The sequence below is a fragment of the Dreissena polymorpha genome, chromosome 15 (assembly GCF_020536995.1).
Source record: "Dreissena polymorpha isolate Duluth1 chromosome 15, UMN_Dpol_1.0, whole genome shotgun sequence".
NCBI classification, from domain to species: domain Eukaryota; kingdom Metazoa; phylum Mollusca; class Bivalvia; order Myida; family Dreissenidae; genus Dreissena; species Dreissena polymorpha.
In genome coordinates, this window is record NC_068369.1 from 13,754,806 (window position 1) to 13,773,764 (window position 18,959).

Sequence of the window (18,959 nt, forward strand, 5' to 3'; positions counted from 1 at the left end):
CTATTATATGATATAATATTTACTGATTATTTGTAGCAGGTTCTATCCTAGACACGCATCCTATCTAATATTTCGGTACAATTGAACTAAAGCGAAGCGGATAAGGTTTGTGTTTTTCTTGTGATTTACTTCCTGGCGATCAGTTAACCACCTCACATTTTTTTATGGGACTAAACATGTATTACATGTTTCAATTTGTGTGGTGACTGATTTACTTGTTCATTGCAATGGTTAAGTATTATTAAGATCTTCATCTCGCCAACTTTGTTTTACAGCCGAAATATTATGTATCTGATTTGTTTCGAAACTTTAAAAACAACTATTATTTTGAATTACCAAAAAAACCAGCAAACAAGCATAATAATATGACAGGCGAGTAAGTAAACACACGGTATTTTTACGTGTTACTGTCTTGCATCTCATAAATAAGAAGTGATGTTTAATCTGCATTAATAAGTTACATCAAAAAGCTCTATTAATCAATTTAACAATTATAACAAATGTTTGCCGGATATATATTACATTTGTTGCCAGTGTCTCAGATATAAACGTGATAAGCGATATTTTGTGTGATTTTTCTCTGGACTTATATTTAAAAAAGCTCCTACGGGAAAGAAAACATGTAAGTTATTGGGAATTGTTGAGAAATTGTTTATTATGAAAATTGACTCCAACAGTTCAATTAAATTTGATCTGTCAAGGAAACATTTAACGAACATTTCCTTGAAAAATTATATGTATAGTACACATTCTTCTAACATTTCCTTGTAAAATGATCTGAATATGACTCATTCTACTAACATTTCCATGTGAAATGATCTGTATATGACACTCTACTAAAATTTCCATGTGAAATGATCTGTATATGACACTCTACTAACATTTCCATGTGAAATGATCTGTATATGACACATTCTACTAACATTTCTTTGTCAAATGATCTGAATAGAACACATTCCACTAACATTTCCTCGTGAACTGATCTTTGTAGGACACATTCTATTAACATATCGTTGTAAAATGATATGTATAGAACACATTCTACTAACATTTCCATGCAAAGTGATCTGTATAGGACACATTATACTACTAACATTTCCGTGTAAAGTGATCTGTATAAAACACATTCAACTAACATTTCCGTGTAAAGTGATCTGTATAGGACGCATTCTACTAACATTTCTTTGTAAAATGATCTGAATAGGACACATTATACAAACATTTTCATGTGAAATGATTTGTTAAGGATACGTTCTACTAACATTTCCGTGTACAATGATCTGTATAGAACACATTGTACTAACAGTTCCATGTAACAATTATATAGGACACATTGTACTGACGGTTCCATATTAAAATATTTGTCCAAGGCATTGCATGGATTACGACGCCCAACAATGTTTCCATAAATAGCTTTGTGGTTTCGGTTCCTGTCTTCATTTCATCAACGTTACAGCCGTTCAAAACATTTTGCGTTGAAGCAATCGAATTACGTCTTGTACGTCAACTACGCCATATTATTAAAATGTTCATTTTATTCCTATACACAATTAAATATTGACGAATAACAAATACTCGCTTTGTATAACAAATTCATATCTCACAAGAAACATTAACGTACTCTATACTGATAATATTTCAAGGAATTTCAAGGAATGAAAATATGTCATAATGCGTTTTCTCGGTCGTTTTCGGATTGTGAAAGGTCATTCGCTAATATCTATAAGCAGTGTTTATAGTGTTGTAAAATCAAAACGCATATTATAACAACGAAAATTAAAGAAATTGGGAAATTAAAAAATGGCGTCTGAAAAATGTTAACCCCTATTGGCCGAGCTATCTCTGAATTTATATTGGGCGACTCTCGTATAAGCCGAGATTATCTTGAATTTTTAATAATCGATTCGTAATGTCCACGTTTTTTTTATTTTAGCGTTTTTCCCCTCTTTTGGCCGAGTTATCAGATTTACATGTATTCGTGAATATTACACGGTATCAAGCTTGAAAACGAAATTAAAGCTAAAATGATAAAGTCAATGAATAATAAGTTTAATATGTAGACAAATTGCGAAACTTTCAACGGGTTGCGAGATGTGTAGCTAGTGTTTGACACAATATTATGATGTAACCTGACTACTGTGATATAGACGTATTAAAGCATCCGCTAAACCGCGATGAAAATATTCCAAGTGAGAAATTAAACATGATGCTTATGAAAGTGATTTAATAGTCTGGATAATAATCTAGCCGGACGGCTATTTTCCAATCTGTAATATTAACAGCACGTCGGTATAGACATTATAGTAAAAGATCGCAGTTTGTGAATCGAGAGTTTTGTTGACACTTGAGTGTTCAATTGTTATTGTTCCTTGCACCGTTGGACAAACTTCTGGCGGACCTCTTCAACATGGCGGCCTCCCGGATACAACGGCGTTTTTCGGCACCGGTCGATATGGGAGACATAGGGAACATTTCGTCGGCAATGGGAGACCTGGGAAATATTTCGTCGGCAAGTGACGACGAGAGTCCGCCGGGAACTCCGTCGGTTCGCCAAACGAGGTCAGTATGACGGACGGCCGATGCCATTTGGTCGTTTCCAGACAGATAGGCAATCTGTGTCGCGTTATATAATATGTATATCAAACGATATTTGTGAAGATGCTGATCGTTTGAATGTGTTTTCTCTTTGTATATAATATTCAGTGCACGTGTTACAGTGTGTAGTTCTGTTAAAGAAATAATGGAATTCAATAGTTGGGATACCGTTTATCATATTATATCTCATTTTCATTTGCAATATGACTACCGGTATGTGGTTGAATTCCGTTTCCTTCTCTTCAATTAACAGTCAGGACCTGTTCAGACTGACTGCATAACGCACTGATTATGCAACATTGAATTGCTTTTAAGACATGTTACCAAATCATCATCAAATCACTTTATGTTATGATATACATAATTCCCTATATATAATAGTTTACAACTGTCACCATGGTTTTCAGGTACACGCCCCTAAAGCGGTCCCGGCCGTCTCGCCTGTCTCTGGTTTCCGGCTACTCAACCTACTCGGTGAACCCTTCTCCCCGGGTCTCCATGTTAGGAGGGGTAAGAGCTCTCTTCCTACTCACTGACCCCTAATCGCACAGGTAGCACTGTATGGGGTGATTCATTTTCGAATCTGGTATAAAAAAAATAATTTGTCTTTTCGCCAAAATGCGAACAACTTTTAAAAACAACGATGTCGCTCGCTTAAAGGTAAACGTCACAGTGGACAACTGGAGATTTGGCGTATTTATATACAGTGTATTGCCAATTATGGTGTAGTGTAGTATGGGATTTCGAAATAAATTGGCACCAATTTTCATGATTTGTCTTGACGCTGTTTCGCAGGCAACAACCATGCCGTTGTTTCATTCTCCTAATGGAAGTCAAAGTAACATCGCGGAGCATCCATTTCTTTTCCCGCGATTTTCGCCTTTATATGTTTCCGATGAAGTCTTGTTTTATAATTGTTTCATTGAGCGTTTTAGCTGGACTTTTCACCGAAAAGACCGAGCTATACTTACCACCCTTCTTTCGGCGTCGCCGTAACCGTAGACGTCTGCGTAATGCGTTGAGGTTGATATTTAAATACTGTGTTCAGGGTCTTTATCATTCACTGACCAAGACTGATAACTGTGAACAGTTTTGAGCAGCCGTATGCCCCTTTTATAATTATGAAGGTAAGGGTTATGTTTGCATTTAAGATGAAACTGGGGCAGGTTTACATGACACAAGTACATTCCCTGTCACTACTACAGATATTTGCTTGAAACTTCACACATGTCTCCGATATCATAATGCGAGGTCACTAGTCCAGGCTTATAATTCTGACCGGCAAATAAGCAGAATTAGGCCCCCTTTTGTACATTTTGTCTCAGAGTGTATCACGGCACTCCTATCGAGTTTGCTTACTGAATCACGAAATTTCGGACGGATTTTTAAGTTAGCTGCAATGTCCAGCTTTTCAGTTTTTACTGAAAGATTTTCTGTTTTTTTTGGTGTGCTCTTGAGCTGCGGTAAGGGGGGGGGGGGTGTACCGGAGCACCCGGAACCACTCACGAAAATTTGAACAAAGTTTGAAGATAGCTGCAATTACCAGCTTTTAAGTTTTTATTGAAAGATTTTCCATTTGTTGTGTGGTCTGGAGCGCAAGGGGGATGGGGAGTGGGGGATTGAAATACACGAAACCAACCCCACATGTCGGTGACCACAACTATCAATATACATGTATGTCCATCTGGTCCTTATATATAGTCACTGACCAAGGGCGTCATCTGACCTGAAATTAAAGAGAACATTTTCACTTATACAATTTAGATTAATGCGTGTGTTTGCTGCTGACCAATAGCTAAAGTATACATTGACTTACCTGGATGAAACTTTTGATAAAGCAAGCCTGCATGGATACCAAGCATGAGGGACTTGTTGAGTCGCAGTTCAATGACACAGATACATGTTTTTTTTTCAAATGACTTCAGTTAAGATGGGAATATTTTGATAAAATTATGTCTGTAGGTTGCTTGCATTCTTATCAAGCATGGGATTGCATTTGGTGCCAGTTGGGTCAATGTCACTTTTATTAAAATAAAACTAATTCCCTTTGATAACTTTGAAATGACTGTTAGTCATACCTGTCACATTTTCAACTAAATAACTTATCTTTGATTTGAGGTTGTTATACTGAAATTTGGACTGTAGCTAGAATGCATCCTGACTTAGCTTGGGATTGCATTTGGGGCAAGTAAGGTCAGGATGAACTTCTCTGTAACTAAAAATATATACACATTGTCCGCTCTTTTATAAGAGTTTGATGGGGTTTTGGTTTAAATGTGTATGTTTGTAGCTTATATTATGAATTGCTTGGGATTGCATAGTTATATAAATTCAAATAAAATAATTGGTAATACGATACAACTCTAGCTTGGTGACATGGCCAGGTTGCTTGTACTGCTCTAAATATAAACGTTTAATTTTTCATATAAATAATTGAGCAACTGTTACAAATATTCATCATTAACTATGCATTTGCAATCATTATACAGTCGAGTCTCCAATACCGGAAATCCTCCAATAGCGAAACACAATAATGTGTCATGGTTAATATTTTCTTACTTTTTGTAATTAAAAAAAGATTATTTCATTGTGCAAATTTGTTACCAAATATTTAACAAAAAAATACGGACCATACAATTATATGTTAGAACTATATGTGCGAACTGCACATTCTAATCTTGGACAACACGTTACGCACATGCATTAAACCCCTTTTGCACAGAGGGCGGCCCATATTTAATAAACCCTTTGTCTATCAGCAAAGCTTATGCATTGCAACATTATCTCAATATTGATTTTAACTGTCCTAATTGGATTTGCGTTGTTTTTTGGAACAGTTGAATTAATTTCTTTTATGAAGTATTATTTGTGTGCTAGAAATTTTGCTTTCGAATAGTATATCAACAGTCGTGTTTAATTGAACCCATATACTGTTTGTGCATCTTTATCTAGTGTAACACAATGTCTTAACAAGGCCCTTTATATTTTATACCAACCATGATGCCACGCGTTTCCTTATTTGGGAAGACTTTTCGGTATTGAGTAAATGGTTTGCAAAGTTTTAGCTTATTTCTCAATATATAGCCGCGCTACATTAGTGAAAATTTAGGCTTTTTCATGTTCGAGTAAAAATCTAAGAAGTTTGTTTCATTAATAAATCGGACGAAAAGTAGTTAGTGATCCGTTTTGACGACACGACTGGATCACAGGGCACTGACAAAAATGCACTGTTCACAATCAAAAAGTCGAGCGCGCTGTCTTGATACAGCTCTTGCTTGCTTTGTTTTTTATTATTTTACTTCCCATATATTAATATCAAGCTGGACGCCGGAAGCTGCGAAGGGCTGCCAAGTTCTGACCTGCGCCAGTCAATTCTTTCCCGGTTACATTTCCCAACTGCTTTACAAAGCAGTAGAACCAGAATCGACCGGAAGCGCTCCCGAGACCAGAACGAGCTCCCCGAGGCGAACAAGGTGCTTGATGAAATCGTTAAGCTATAATCATTGTTAAGTAGTTGCTAATAGTCGAAAATATTAGAGAGCCGCTTGCTTTAATCCTGCCGCTCTCTTAACAACAATATTGCTTTAGGCTGACCAGCGGTTCCAACAGTCTCTTTTTGTTGTTAACGTTGTGTATGCATACCGGTACTTATTAAAGAAAAGAGCCTCGTTCTGAAAAACGTGACTTAATGCATATGCGCAAAGTGTCGTCCCAGATAAACAAATGCAGTCGGCATAGTCTTATAATCGTCGAAACTTTCCGCCTAAACTGGATTTTTTATTAGAAGAGACTCTATTTAACGAAAACTTCCATTTTAGCGTAAAGTGTCGTCCGGTAATATACAGGCTTATTTTAGAAGACACTTTACACACATGAATTCAGCCCCGTTTTCCCAGAATTACTAACAAAAATGTAGTCCCTGTATCTGACAATTAATATCGCAAGACTTCACACCATGTTAATAACATATGCTTACATTTTGAAATAAAGATGATTAACCTTAAAGTTATTGACATTAAATTCGCTTACGATATCCAAAATATCTATATATTTTAAACGACACGATAACAAAGATATATTTCTCATCTTTTCAAGAAAGAAATCGCTTTTGGGCATAGCGAGTCGAGTATCACATCCAACAATAGTGGGGTAACCAAGCGCTTCCTGCTCTCCAAACTGGCCAACATCATCCTCGCCGGCTGTATCGCCGCCCTCCTCGTCGGCATCATCTTCATTTCCATCCGGAAACATGAATCCGCGGCTTATGAAGCCGAAATTGCGGCGGCCGCTTCGAATTCTTACGCTATTTTAGGGCGCAATCTCGCAACACCTAATGTTTTCGACGATTTAACACCGGACGAATACAGTCTAGTGTATGGATTTTTGATGCACATTGAAGATTTAAATTTAGTGATCTATGCCAGTGCGAATATTTCCAGTAACTACGTGTATTTGATAGAGTTACACATCCCGCCAAAGGACGAGGTGTACCGGTATTGGAGCGGAGAGGCCAACCCGCCGACAAGGGAGGCTCGGGTGCTCATCATGCGTGGACAAAGCATGCCGCCTGTCATTGAGGAGTACATCGTGACGCCTGCCGACTCGCCATTGTCGTTACGTCCGACGAAAAATGCGTTTTACGTCGAATCTCCAATACCGTTTGCATATAAACCCATCGATAAAGTGGAAACAGAAGCATTTGATACAATATGAATTATATCAAACACTGTTGGCTCTGAATTCGTTGCTGATGGATATCTTTCACATGCGATATGAGACCAACTGTTTCTCTGACGTCACGTGTGTCCAACTAGCGTTTTATGACAACTCTTCGCGTCATGAAAACACGCGGTACACGTGGGCTAGATTGTCACGTGGTACACATGAACGCTTGATTCCCATTGGTCTGGATGTTTTACTTGACCAATCATCGACATCACCCGCTGATTGGTCAATTAAGGGTATATTGTTTCGCAACACGTTTTACACAAGTCTTTTTGACCTTCTGAGAGTTTATAAATCAAAATATCAAGGACAACACGTTTCCGACGCTCATATCAGCGCTGAAACTCCAGAACAGGAAAGAATATTTTCGCCTGCTGGTAATTCATATCCTTACTACCCTGGCTTTACGGTCAAAGGTCAAACGTTGACGTACGGCCAATGGATGTTAACCCTACATTTTAGCATCAACAACGGTTGTCCGTATTGACGCTATGTTCAATCAGGAGAGAATCGTGTATGAAATCAGCCTTCAAAAAGTTAAAACCTTACCAGACACATTCATGGAGGCTAGAGGATTGTTTGGCGCCTCATGTCGGCGACTGGTTCCAGGTATCGACTGTCCGGAAACGGCGGCTCTTTTAAACTTTTCGGCCTTCGTCGAGACAGACCGACCCTTTCTTCTTATAGACAATGTGTGTGTCTTCGAGTCATTTGACCCAATGCTTCTCGTGTCCCAAAGTAGCCCATTTTTAGTCCTAAGAACCGTATCCGCGACACAAAATGGGAAACATGTCCTTGACTATGTCTTCAAGCGAAACGGCGAAATTATTGTTCAGATCAATTCAGTCTCAGAGGAGACATTAATCCCAGGGTTGAAAACACGAACGGGCACAGAAAATGAAGAAGTGGGATTTAATCTGTTTCAGTTTAAAGTCGACATAGATTCCAGCGAGGAAACGCTCGCCAGTCAGTTGTATATGACCGGCATACAAGCGGGCACGCAGTCGGTGGTACTGGACTCCACGCAAACCATTAACTTCCCTCGGCTGTCTCGCTTCACTAAACTCGTTACCAATGAACGATGTCTGCCTACAAATTCAACAACGGAAAGACCAGAGTTTGATATACATAACAATTCACCATCGATTATATATAGGATCACTGTTGACTCAAACGTAAATGCCGCGTTTTTACAGAAATTTGCAACCACACACAAATGGTTGAACTGTCCCATTTTGGTGATGAGGTACAGTGATTCGGAGCGTAACCCCGGGTTGTTTTCCCTGAGGGACGGTGCGGTACAATCCCCCGGGGAGTACGGTACGCACATCGATGATGAGAACCTCGGGGAGCAAGACTTGCAAATGTGGATAACAGTCGGTACCCAAACCGTTCTGAGCAATTCCACCGGGAGCCAGTCGTTGTCCGCGAGTATTCGCATTATTCCGAATTCATGACATTAAATTCATTCAATAGTTCAATTGTATACACATTATTTAAATTAACGAATAGTAACACACGTGTACTTGTGTCGTTGTCAGTACCATAGACTTGTTCAGACTGAGCAACCGCATGAGACCACGTGGTTAGTATGATGTGCTGCGTTAGACTGAGTCAGCGTATTCAAAGTAAGGCTAAATTGCTCCATAACATGACTCCCTAATAATACTGTAAATACAACAGATTGACGACTCATACATAATGTTTAATGAACATATTCGTCTACCACTTGCGGGTTATGACTACATGCTGTTAGTTAGTAACCGCCTGGGCAGTCTCTAATCATAGCGAGATAATCGGCTCGTTCTCAACAAATGGTCAATTAAATAACGGATAATAAATGTTTAAACGAGTGGTGTCGAGATTGGAACCTTTGAATTAAGACAATACAATTGACCAGAAATTGGTTTAATGTGTTAACATGATAGTTTGTTCCAGACATTTACATGCTTGTACAAAATATGACTTAAGTGCCCATCCGAGTTATTTACGCCTGCCTATGGGTTTGTGGCCAAATCAGTAAATAGTTTTCAATACTGCTTTTATAGCCAAAGAAAATACTCCGCGATTTCAAATGTACATAAAAATGCAACCTTTCATTGAGATGCATATTTCTTTGCTTAAGTTAACCAGATCGGGTAATGGGAAAGCCTGGAATAATTCAGTTTTGTCTACTCTCTTATTTTTATGCCAATACGATAATTAAACATATAAAATAGCGGAATATGTATACAATAATTTATTTTATTGCACCGGGTATTAACATGCAAATTATCCCGAGTCACACTAGTTACATAAACCACGTTCGTTATACCAGACGAAATATTGCATAATATAGGACAATCAGATTATTCCGGGTTAAGGTGGCTATAAACCGGTATAAGTATGTCACAACATTATGTTCACGGAACATAAAATATTTATCTGATTATCTATTTCTGAATTCGGTATGCTAATAACATATTTCACCAAAAGGATGGAACCCTCCCTACCCCATAGTTATGAAAGATGAAAGGAACATAGTGCATATAGTCACTTGAAAAAACAATCAATTTCATACTACGAATGCTTCATATTTATTTTGATGTCGTTATAAATAACAAGCTACTGGGGAAGTGAGCATTTTTTTCCAAAATGGTCGCATGTTGATTTCCCGGGAACCGTATCTCAAGCGAAACCATTCAATACTGGAACATAATCAAGCTTGAAACATAGGCTCTGGATATTAACGAACGCATTTAATACATATGAAGATAGTAAATAGATACATGTTTTTCAGCATATTTTTAAGAAAACAAATATTCATATTGTGTGTGCAAATGTTTGTTACTTAAATTGTAGCTGGTTCTAATGTGAAAATGATTTCTCAATTCGTATCATATAATACATGAATGGTAACTTAACTGCGTTACGACGATAATGTACAGCAATTAACACACTACCATTTGGAGTCAGTATGAGTCCGACGTAAAGAAGTCAGGGGAGGAATTAAAATGTGTTATAACTCGCATTATAATCATAATATATTGAATTCAAGTGATGTGGGTTTCTTTATTTATTTAATATAGGTCTCACCTTAAACATTCAATTAATACAATGTATATAACGATTAATATTGTTGATTCTACATTCACTTTCGGTTTAATCGAGCAGGATCAATTCAATTGTGAGTCGAAGTTGTGTTTGTAAAAACAACCAAAATTGTGTCAGACGGGGTGGCGAAGATATAGTTTAAAACCCATGATAAAATGAATATACTGAAATCAAAGTTATACAATTCTTCTGCAAATTGCCCCGTTTAATAGGATCGATAATTTGTGGATGTGCCTCTGGGTATAATATTGATATTATTTAAAGAAAATATATACTTTTGTTTTCCCGTCCAAAAGCACGTCTTAGCATTTAAAATAGAAATATAAGGATTCGCTTGAAATGGGCGGAGTTACTTTATGTATTGTCAAATATGAAGTTAAAATACTCGCTGCATGATATGGACACTCATGTTTATATGCTGAATAGGAATCAGAATAAATATCAATTGCCATAGTAACCTAGTAAGGATTGGTCGCAATATTGTTTTTTTCAAACGGTTTGCTTTTTGAACCGCAAAATGCAACATCTCATCGCCAATAAAGACATACATAAATATTTATTCAGACTACAAGGTTAGATATTTTGCCTTAATTTAGCTTAATAAACTTCAGCAAACATGTTTTTAAGTACTGAATATACCTGCTTGACGCAAAAATGTAACAAAACGACGTACGTTGTGGAAGCCAGAAAAAGCCATAATATTCTACGTTAAAAATTCAAATTTACATTTTATATATTAAGTAAGTACACGGATGTAAGCAGATATAAGAATGCACTGAACGGAAATTAGCACCTAGCTAAGTGATGTCTAATTTGTACGAAACCTTATTGAGCGCATGTGCAGAAAAACAGATTTTGGCATGTATCGTCCATCAACATTTTTGACATAGTAAATGAAATCATTTAATTTCAAGATCCCAGTTCAATCTTTTGTATCACTTTGGTAACGTATAAGCATTAAAAAAGAAGACACGAATTTACGCTCCGAAAGGAACCGTTAAATACCTTTTTAAGAATATCAGGAGTTTTATTAATTCAAAATAAGTCAGTTCGTCTATAAATAATAAGAACTTATATGTATAACTTCTATTATGCGTACATTTTATTACATAGATGTTGATTTTAATAAGAATGGAAATGTACATGCTCCTTGCACTTCTTGGCACTTGTTCTTCACCCTGTCAACCAAATGGGACCGCTTAAGATAGTCCTAATCGCGACGAAAATCTATATTAATGAACTGTTTATTTTATCTAAGTATTAAATTTCCTAGTTTACACAATTCACTTTATTTTCTAACGGAATTCAGTCCAGACACCAGATACTGAGAAATGAATCTGAATAGAAAACATATAAACGTGTCACCGTTAATTGAAGCGCACTGTTTTGTAGACTAAGTTGTGACTTTCTTTATTGGCTATAAATGATGGAATACTTACAAAAGTAGTCCATCACATAAAACGTGGTATGTAGTTTACATTATACGACCGACATTAATTTTAAACTCGTTATATATACAACACATTTGAAACATGTGTTTTGGTTGATTTAAATATTCCCATGTAAAAGTCAATAATTTAATTAAGAAAAGTGATCTGTAAAAAATATTATGCAAAAGTGAACAACTAGGATGCTATCAGCGCTTTGATTTGCCTCATTACAACGATGTCAGTTACTTTCCTGTCAAATATTACATCGGTTTAATTAAATTTTACTCTTGCAGTCAGTTTTCTCCCTTTTAATGAGAAATACGCTAAGACCGCAAATAGAACACCGTGTTTACTGTATACACGACACGACCTATGAACGTAAGAGCGTCGCAATAATGGATATATGTAGAGCATGTGCCACTATTGAATATTGAGGTGTGTTAATCTTTGTTTCTCAAGTCGTGGAACACCACCTGCAAAACAAAAATGATCATATTAAATAATAATTCTTACTTTTTAGCGTACACGTCACGTCATGATTACGTCTCATTATGTTTTCATAACGTCGCTTTTTATTTTATAAGATTTGGCATTCGGAATTTTAAATAATAACCACTGCTCAGGGCGATGTCCAGCTCAAACAACAGAACGACCTCCGATCCTTGCAGTCTGCAATTCAACAATTGCAAACAAAAATACCGTGAGTGGAAACGACAAGAAAACAGTATACCTAAGTCATTTCAAAGTAGGAATATGTGCTGAGATTTACCACGGAATAGATTCCGAACACCTAGATAGAATCATAAGGCGCAATGATATTCTCAGGTATAATAATAACCAAGATTTCATATACAAACGAATATCATAAAAAAAGATGTGAAAAGGGTAATGAAGTAAAGACATCTACTTTCAATGGGTCCGGCTTTTAAATAGCATCAAAAATCGAGGGGTATCATGTAAACTGCCTGATAGACACAGGGACTACACATTCGTTGACGTTAACAAGGACTGTAGTTTGAACCGAGGAAAGTGTTCCGACCTTAAAGCTTTTGAAGCAACTTTATCGTGGCATCTTGCTCGTCGCTTAATTTCAAAGGTCAAACCACGGTAGACACACGCATACATGAAAAACCATTACCTGATCACGACGGTAGTGGCGGACATTGATGAAGACATCGTATACGGTCTTCTCTTTGCAAGCAGTATCAGTGTCATATTGACTTGGCGACACAACAAACACGTATTAATGGGAACATGTGTTCTCAAATAAGCAAAGTGGCTTATGTGGCTCGGATAGAAACCTAACATCGTATGACTTCAATATAGAGCACATACAGGGTCGATTGCATGGAAATGCGGATGTTCTCAGCATAAGGAAATGTACACAATGTGGTGCAAATTGTCCTGATACGAGAGAGGTGAAACATGTAGTGAATATTAATGAACAGATGGAACCACAAAAAAACTGAAATACCGGAAATAACATATTTTCTCCGATCAGAACGATGACGCAGATGTTTCCCGTCTGACACAGTAGATCATGAATAACCTACGATCTAATTATACTGACGTTGTATTATGAAGCCATTTTCTGAAAATACTACTTAACTTGGAGCGTCTCAAGTCAGAGATGACTTTGAAATTGTAAATTGACAGATCATTACCAATTGAAACAAAGGCAAGTGGTGTTGAAACACACGCATGATGTCAAAACATCAAGACATCTTGGTATTAAAAAACCCTTAGCAACATAATACAGCGGTATTACTGGACTGGATTTAAACAATAATGTTAATATCTATTTAAACGTATGCAAGGTTTGTGATAAACGTGAGTTTTATACTAATATCATATTTTATTTTGTTTTCAATCTTTTTTTATATTTCTGGAGTCAAACTTAAAAACCCGAAGCTCTAACGACCGACACGTTGCACATTGTAATCGAATAGTATCCATAATCGTGGGTTAATGTGGTGATACTATCAGATTTTATAAGTTATGTAACATATCGTTAATTTAAATAGTAACAAATTGACGTCACGATCGCGCCGTTATTGTGTAATAATATTTGTCCCGGACCGATAATTTATATCAGAAATAATCGAATCGCGAATTCAACTGAGAAAAATGGCGAGCGGTGATTACAATGATTCCTGAAATTAAATAAAACAATCGGATACTATAAATTAATTATCGTCGACTCATCGTCATTCGTTACTACCCTCTTTCGCGAATTTAATTGTGTAGCGAGATTGTTTTCAACGCATGTCCGATTGTGGAAAAATATAAATGGACGTTTACTCAATGTGAACGCCTCAAGACTTTTGAACACTAATGCGTTTTAGATAGTAAAAAAAATTGGTTTTAAATCGAGAATCCTAAAAACTATACTTTCCTTTCACCGATTATAACCGTTATTGGAGTTTAATATTTTTTTGAAAATCAGATAACATGTTTTTTGTTGTCGTCCTAGTTTTCAGCAATACTTACATATATTGTACTTGTTTACCCGCTTCGACAACGAACAAAGCCAAACACAGTTTTAGTGTGTGTCACCACTCATTGTTTTTCAGTCGTTCGAGGTAGTTAGCAATAGATGGCCTGAAATGAGAAAAATAAACCTAGGTCTTTAGAGTTGGCCAGAGCAAAAAGGAAGAAAGTTTCTGAGGTTATGGATTTAGTTCTCTTGAGAAATATTTAGTCAAGCCTTCAAACATAACCTTCTTGATAAAGCCAAGTTAGTGTTTAACGTTGATTAGAAAGGTTTAACTTGTTAGCACAAACCTCTTTGTATTATTTCCAGAGTGGACCTTATCCATCTGTAATGACCTCAGGTAAAAGCCAAACTGTGACACTCATTTTTGTATTCGTACTGGGGCCATGCTTTACCACAATATTCTCTTTTCCCTGTAAAATGGCCCTATCTGAGTTGTTGGTTGGTTCTTCATCTGATATCACTGCTGTGATGACATAAATGTTAAGTCTAATGGATGATGTTTAGAGACATTTGGAGACTCCCTTTTAATAAATAGTACCTAGTCGCTTGATGAGAGGTTCTCCTAATCTAGATGGACACCACTCTCTTATATCAGTGGGTCCAATGTACTGAGCAAGATCTTACAACAGTGTGCGTTTCATTCTTCACACTTAAACAAGCCATATACTGTAGCCCATCGATTTGTCTTGGCATGTTCATTTCCAGCGTATGTATAAAACACTGCATGTCACAAAGTAATGCGCCAAATTGCTGCTGCAATAACAAGATCCACCATTTTTGGACTGGTCTGAAAGCTTTAATGGCATTACATTCTCCACACAGGATTCAGACGAGCTGCCATTTACCACATAAACAGGGACACAATATCAACAGAGTATTTCATTTCTGCTGGACTATATTGGACAGTTACTCAGTTGCCATCATGAAGGTGGGGTATGCACAATGTCTGAAAGATATGACATGTTGCAAAGAAATATAGTTGCAAACCTACAAAGCAGAATCTTAAAGTAAGAAAACGAAAAGATGAAACATAAGTACAATTATTGCAACTAGGATATCACCTACTCAGTAATATATGACTTGTTAGCTTAATATGAAATGAGCAATCACAGTCTTATGAATCAAGTTAAAAAAGATAACAACTGCTCGAAAAAAAGGTATGAAGTCGTATCTGAACTGGAGATCAGACCGTGTCAAATCATGACAACGGTAATTAATGCAGTCGTGTACACATCGAAACCTAGCGTAAAGAAGTGTATCATTATGTATGGACATGTATCACATCATTTCAAAGACTAAAGCGTACAGAACGGCTCCAGTTTTGTAAAGTGTGAAAAATCACTGAGAAAATACAATCAGAAATGTGTGGCAATTGTATGTGGATCGTAATAAAATTGAAACCTAGCAAACATAAGATGAGAAAAAAACCACGTTCTGTTATGGCGTGTTGCGATCTCAAAAGTAAATGTCGACGGTAATTCAAGTCAAAGAAGATACTTCAGAAAGCACGCACGCGTCAAAGACTGCGGATATATGTGCTCTTTTAAATTCTATAAGAGTTGTATAGCGAGTTTTATGTTACAAATGTGATTTGACCTAAAGGAAATGAGTGCAGCGTCATAAAGATCATGTCCCCTCCTTAATGGCATTTCAAGTAACTAATTATGGTTTCACTTTTCAGATATAAACTGTGAAACTATTGAAATAAAACAACGACATCAGTAAATAAATCGTCATACAAACTTTGAAAAATTACAAACAATATATAGTTAGCGACAAAATATGCTGTATCGATTGCAACTGATTGAAAAAAGCTTATTATTGAAAAAAAATATATGAAAGAAGTAATTCGTTATTATATTAAATAAATAGAAAACTATTTATTTTATTATTTATTACCCTTACAAAATGAAAATGTTGCCGCTATGTAGCAGCGATGTTGCGGCTACAAAGAAGCTACCATTTTTTGTAGCCACAACTACTAAGCAGAAAGTAGCCAATATTAGCCGTTAGCGGCTACCTTGTGGCAATCTACAGCTGTTAGTGGCCGCTAGCGGCTCTTATAGGCACTAGCGGCTCATAGTAGCCGCTAGTGGCTCATAGTAGCCAGAAGATGGCCAGAACATATTCTTGTATGAAAAAAGGTGCAATTATGAGACAGATGGTAGCCACAACCAATACTTTAATATTAATCTTGAAAACACAACGAGGGCTTTTAGTAGCCACTAGTGGCTCTTAGTAGCCAGAAGGTGGCCAGATCATTTTCTTCGTCAATAGAATGGCACTCGTGAGCCAGAAGGTAGCCACAATTGTAGAATTACATCTTATTTTGCATGATGTCATGACATCACTGATGATGTCATCAGACAAAAAAAACAAAATGGCTGAAGAATCTGACAAACAAAAAGAAGTTACTGGGGAAGAGTTAAAGTCATTGTAAGTAAGCTGTGGTGATTAATACGGTTTCAATGGTGTATATAATGAAAAGCATTGTTTCGGAAAACCTGCATATTGAAATATTAAATTTGAATTTTCATACCCAAAAAAGGACATCGGTTTCAAGTTTTAACACTGACATTTTTTCTTTGACATTTGATTTGGCTAAAAGCAAAGGTTTTGAATAAAAATCATGTTTATTCATGTGTGAAGGCTTGTATCTACCCATATATTCTTTCTAAGAGGGTTTCTGGTAAAAAAATAAATAATGTTGAAGTGTTTCAGAGTTGCCCCACTTTCCTCGACACATGTGTTCTAAATGGTCAAATGTTTTCCCTTTTGTCCTTAATCCTGAAAAAACTTAGGAGAGTTTTTAGTAGATATGCATTGGTTTGCAATTTTAATATGGTATTGTAGGTTCATATATGTTCTGGCTGTCAAGGATTTCAATCATTACACTCTGGAACAGCAGCCGATTATTTTATAAATCATGCGGGGTTATCCCAGAACTAGTAGCGGCAACGTAGCCGCAACATGTAGAGGCAACATAGCCGCAATTAGTAGCGGCAACATAGTTGCAGAGCCAGACCTAGTAGCGGCAACATAGCCAGAACTAGTAGCCGCAACCTAGCCGTAACTAGTAGCCAGAAAGCACATTTGCATTCGAACGACCATCTTGCCGCAACGTAGCGGCTACTAGTAGCGGCAACTTAGCCGCAACATTGCCGCAACTTAGCCGCTACTAGTAGCCACAGGGCCCTTAATTTTCGCAAGGGTAGCCATCAAACATTTATTCTTTACATAATTTATTTTCTAAATTGTGACATATTTGAAGGTTTTTTTAACCTACAACTTTCGACTGAATAATGCTTTAAAAAATGATTTTGTTTTATATGAATTTAAATAGCTTGAAGAACCGTTATAATCTCAAAATTCAGCGGAGACACAAGCTCTACATGTTTCCAGTATATGCGTGACCTACTTGGGCCCAGTTATATAATTAATTAGATAAGATGAGGCGTTATCGACTTGCCCGTCACTATAGCATATATAATTGGATCTACTCGTCGAAAATTTATTAAAATTCGAGTTATGAAAGAATGTTCCGAGCAGTTTAATAGAGGCACATACAAACAGATAAACTAACGTACATGTAGACGTAACAAATGTGGATTCTATTTAGTGCGATGCTTTTTAGCACTTTCTGTTGCAGGTAAACAAAACGTGCATGTTGTCTATTTTTTTTAACACGACTACTAATTTCCGTCTAGTAAGATATCGTCGTTTGGTTCAGTTTAAGTGAATTAAAAGCACGTCATTGCTCAAGTTAAAATAATTGACGCGTGTCCTCAGACTCACGGATGTTGTTTACACAAAAATATGTCGTTTGATGCGCTTCTCTATTACCTGTGTACGTCCTAGTGCAAGGCGTCTGTCCGGCTGGATTTGAGTCTCTGGAACAGAGCTGCTACGTCATCCTGAAAGTGGTGGGAACATATGATGAGGGCACAGGTAAAAGACAGAAGCTTATTTTTATATTTAATATCAAAATGAAACAATTACGATTTACAACATCAAAATAAGTGTCGTTTTAAACTGTAACGCAGTGAATAACTTTGCAGACGTATTGCGAGATGGTGGGCGCCTCACTTGCTGTGATCCGAAGCCGTGAAGAGGAGAATCTAATAGATAGCTACATCCACCGACACATGAGTGAGTTATGGTCCTTTGTATTGTGTGCTGGTTAGTTTGGAAAACGCGTTTGGGAACTTGTGTTTTCTGTTTACAATAATGCTATGTATTTTTGGCATGGTCGCATTGACATGTCAGCTTATTCACTGCAGGTCAAATACAGGAGGACCAAATCTGGATCGGCGGCACAGACCTCCTCCAAGAAGGGATGTTCCTAGCCCCTGGGAACCAAGAGGTGCTGACATACTTCAACTGGGCCACTGGTCAGCCCGACAACTACGGAAAGGGCGAACACTGTCTCGCCATTTTCCGGGATGACGCGCAGCTACGGTGGAACGACCAATTTGTAATACGGATAAAGTCCCACTTTGCAAAAGGTAGATCACTTACGCACAGTAATTGTCTTCTTCGATCGTCTTTGTGGAGTTTGTTTCTGCGATTGCGTGAGAAAACCTCACTCCATAAGTCTCTTTGTCGTTCCTCTTTTATAG

The 18,959-nt window shown here is 37.1% G+C and overlaps 2 protein-coding genes across 4 annotated transcripts in view; both read left to right on the forward strand.

Moving 5' to 3' along the window:
* Positions 1–1,050: 1,050 nt before the first annotated feature.
* Positions 1,051–18,959, forward strand: part of LOC127859505 (amiloride-sensitive amine oxidase [copper-containing]-like) — a 25,352-nt gene continuing 7,443 nt past the window's right edge. The window contains exons 1-3 of one of the 2 annotated variants that reach the window (XM_052396998.1): positions 1,051–2,559; positions 3,003–3,105; positions 5,916–6,068. In XM_052396998.1, the coding sequence (XP_052252958.1) occupies positions 2,408–2,559; positions 3,003–3,105; positions 5,916–6,068 (408 nt within the window). In that variant the 5' untranslated portion in view covers positions 1,051–2,407. The remainder of the gene's footprint in view (positions 2,560–3,002; positions 3,106–5,915; positions 6,069–18,959) is intronic. The other variant, XM_052396997.1, reaches the window with a different exon arrangement.
* Positions 18,396–18,959, forward strand: part of LOC127859506 (perlucin-like) — a 32,212-nt gene continuing 31,648 nt past the window's right edge. Inside the window, exons 1-2 of one of the 2 annotated variants that reach the window (XM_052397000.1) lie at positions 18,396–18,489; positions 18,621–18,703. The gene's annotated coding sequence lies outside the window, so the exon portion shown is untranslated. The remainder of the gene's footprint in view (positions 18,490–18,620; positions 18,704–18,959) is intronic. The other variant, XM_052397001.1, reaches the window with a different exon arrangement.